Genomic DNA, 3,823 nt, shown 5'->3' with positions numbered 1-3,823 from the left:
CACACACACACACACACACACACACACACACACACACACACACACACACACACACACACACACACACACACACACACACACACACACACAACACACAACACACAATACAACACAACACAAACCAGAATAGTTTTCCGACAAAATGCCCGAATGTTGTTCATGCAGCCCCATGTTCTGAACATTACTCTTCGCGTATTGCATGCTACTGCAATCTCGCCCAATCCAGAGGAGTTATCACCGTGTTTCCGTGTTCAAATAATCGTGCACGTACGCGTGCAGACCTCGGCTCAACACATCCAGAGCTATTTACGTGGAAACCAGTGTTTTAGCGGCTGGCGACGTGTCTCGCCCTATTAAAGTGTCGTTGTAGCAACGCCCGGACGTCGGCAAGCACAGCTGTCAAGACAGCGAATAGTGAGTTCGCCCTGGAAGCACGGACAAAGGCCGATGACTGAAGCGGCTGTCAGCGGAGAACGTAGTGCGCTGGTCCGCTACGACGGGCCCCACGCTAAGCCGACGTTGAAAGGAGAATACATGTTTGAGTGCGTCATGACAGTGGCAGCTGCTCGGGAACTAATTATCCGCCCTTTGGCTCGGAATAGCGTAAACGCCGCTTTCAGTTGTCTGCGCCGTTGGATCCGTACCGGCGTAGTCTGCCCCCGCGTAAATCGCTTATCCTTCGTTTCACGACTCAAATTTTCGAATCTTGATTCATCTATCTCTCTCGCTCTCTTTCTTCCTCTTTCCGTCGCCTTTCCTTCTCCCTTTTCATTCACTCTTCGTTTCGCTCTGGTTCCGTTTACGAACCTTATTGATGCTTATTTCTTTTCCTTCTTATTCCTAATTTCGCTCGCATACTTTCTCGCGCACTCTCCCTCCCTCTCTCTCGCGCTCCCCCGCCACTCCTTTCTCTCGCTCTCTTTCCGTCCTTCTCGCTAACCTGTCCCTCCTTTATACCGGCGGTTACCCCATTTGGTATCGCCATCAAGTTCGCAGTAACAGCTGGAGGCTGAGTAATCCTGTTTAGTACAGCTGCGCGTACCTTAAGCTGGACAGAGTCGGTGTAGCCCGCTACAGAGAGCCGGGCGCGCCTACTTAGTTGCTCTCGCCCTCTATTATTGTTCGGTAAATGCTTCATCGCGAGGTTTTCGTGAGTGGAAATCGCTAGAAGGCATACCGACTGTGAGAAAACTCTAGCGCAGGACGCGGCGCGTCTATAGCCAACGCTATAAGCTGTAACATGGGAAGTAGACAGGCTATCATGCGCTCGCCACCACGCCCTGCAAGTCGTATGACAAGCGATAACAGGTACGGATTGGAGATCGTTGACATATACGCTTAATGCGCGTATTTGTATGGTACCCTGCACAAAGCTGTGCCCTAAGAAGCAAGTAACGACACACGCACACACACGCGCGCGTACACGCACGCACACGCACACAAACACGCACACGCACGCACAAGCACACGCACACGCACGCACACGCACACACACACATACACACACACACATACACACACACACAACACACACACGCACACGCACACGCACACGCACACGCACACGCACACGCACACGCACACATACACACACACACACACACACACACACACACGACAAACACTCAGCACAACACACAATCAACACACATACACACACAACACACACACACCACGCACACGCACCACGCAACACACACACACACACCCACAGACATCACACACACACCACCCACAACACAACAACACACGCACTGAGAGTCGGTTGGACACGCGTACGGCATTCTGCATTCGCGCGAGGCACTGAGAGAGAGAGGGAGGGGGGGAGAAAGCATGGCAGATGGGGGGGGTTGGCAGATTGGGTGATTCAGCAGATTCAGACAGGAACAACTGGGTTAAAAATGTTCGATCAAGCCGCAGGGTTCTAATCCCACTCGAGGCTCGCTGAGTTGCATCTCCCGCGCTTATCAGCGGCCGCGTCAGCATGCATCTCAGATCATCCCTTGTCCAGAATTCGCTAAGCAATCGCGAGCAAGCGGATCTCAACTGCTTTATAGTAAGGCAAGCCTATAGTAAATCCTTTCCAATAGTCAGCTATAATTATGCGCTGAGTCAAACATGCTACCCAGACTGACTCCAAAAGTGACATGCGTGCAGCGAAGGATACCTGACAGCTTTGCGATCATGTCACCCAGAATTCCTTGAACAACAAACGTGCATAACAGCATTCGATCCTCAATTATAGTTTGATTCGAATCAATACTTCTAGTTTACTAGGTGCGGCATATATACGTCTTATCGAGTGTCTTAGATAATTGCAGCTGAATAGGGTTAACACTTCCAAAGTTGGAATGATCTGATTAAGACATATAAAAGTATAGCAATACTACCTGTAATAATAACATACTCTACTCCGAACATCCATTTCACCACTGGCCGCGCAATTACCTTTGCTATATGTAGTTTCTACAACACAGGTGATGACATAGTAAAACTACACTTCTTTGTAGACAAATTCTAAATTTACCTACTGGGTAATCGGCTGTGCTATAATTTTCGCTCTTACCTGAATACAAGTGCGCAACCAAGGCACCCGGCTGCATATATGATCTGTGCCTGCAGTGGCCTTGACGCTATGGCAGTAATCTCCTGCGATCGCTATAACCTAGCATCAAATGAGAAGGAAAATTCTATACAAACGAGAAGGAATAAAATACAATCGCTATTCAATAATTCATACAATCATGCATGTCTGACGTATGTTTATATATATATATATATTATTATATATATATATAATGTTGTGTGTGTGTGTGTGTGCTGTGTGTGTGTGGTTGTGTGTGTGTGTGTGTGTGTTGTGTGTGTGTGTGTTGTGTGTGTGTGTGTGTGTGTGTGTGGTTTGATATATACATTTAGCAAAGATAATATAATATATATAAACAATAATATAAAATATTATATATACAATAATTATATAAATAAAAGTTGCAAAGCAAAATATTAAAAAAAAGAGGCAAAGTTGGCAAAGTCCAACGTAAGAAGGGACCGAAGAAATAGCATCGCGCACGGTGTGTGCGTGGCGTGTGTGTTTGTGTGTGTGTGTGTGTGTTGTGTGTGTGTGTGTGCGTGTGCGTGCCGTGTGCGTGTGTGTGTGGTGTGCGTGGCGTGCGTGCGTGCGCAGCGTGCGTGGCGCGCGTGCGTATGCGCTGCGTGCCGGGGCTGGTGCCACAATTATGTGTGTAGTGAGTGCGTACGTGCACGATAGGTGCATAATTTATGTAGGTTCATTGCGCTAACCGTGATTCTGTGCCCGAGCAGCCCAACCCCACTAAACCCAACATGTCCTAGCTGGCCATGCGCCCAAGTACAGGGATCACGTCAGCCCTCTATTCTCTCTACTCACTATAGTCATGTAGCGGACAACTGGTTATCTGCACAACAATAGTCCCATTGAGTGACCAGCAAAAGTCCACACATGCGCGTTTTACACTGTTTACCCTAAACAGGCGCATAATCGCCAGCTTCGTCGCTCACGAGAGCCTGAATCCATTCTGAAACGACAGGATGAGCGTGACTGTGTCCAGAAGAGCGCTGGGGCGTGGAGTGGTGGGAGGGAGGGTCGCGCGAGAGGAGGAGGGGTGGGTGTGGGAGAGGAAGAACGCGCGGGAGGGTGGGTGGGAGCTGAGCAGGCGTGAGGAGGTGTGGGTGGAGGAGAGGAAGGGTGGGAGCGCGAAGAGGAGGGGCACGGGGACCGTGGGGCAGGGATGGAGGGGAGGGGATGCTACGTGGGAGAGGGGAAGGATCTGGGGCGAGGGGAAGGGAA

General features: G+C 49.6%; 1 protein-coding gene across 2 annotated transcripts in view; it reads right to left on the bottom strand.

Annotated features, from left to right (window-relative positions):
* The window catches only part of LOC106811364, an 18,258-nt gene extending 15,645 nt beyond the window's left edge, over positions 1–2,613 (bottom strand). Inside the window, exon 1 of one of the 2 annotated variants that reach the window (XR_001394139.1) lies at positions 2,567–2,613. Coding sequence is in view for 1 of the 2 variants with exons in the window: in XM_014814949.1 (XP_014670435.1) it covers positions 123–161 (39 nt within the window). In the remaining variant the exon portion in view is untranslated. Of the gene's footprint in view, positions 1–122; positions 177–2,566 lie in introns of those variants that run through there. The other variant, XM_014814949.1, reaches the window with a different exon arrangement.
* Positions 2,614–3,823: the final 1,210 nt, after the last annotated feature.

The sequence above is a fragment of the Priapulus caudatus genome, unplaced genomic scaffold (assembly GCF_000485595.1).
Source record: "Priapulus caudatus unplaced genomic scaffold, Priapulus_caudatus-5.0.1 Scaffold531, whole genome shotgun sequence".
NCBI lineage: Eukaryota > Metazoa > Priapulida > Priapulimorpha > Priapulimorphida > Priapulidae > Priapulus > Priapulus caudatus.
The sequence above is the reverse complement of the archived record's forward strand: the minus strand, read 5'-3'. Positions and strand labels throughout refer to the sequence as shown.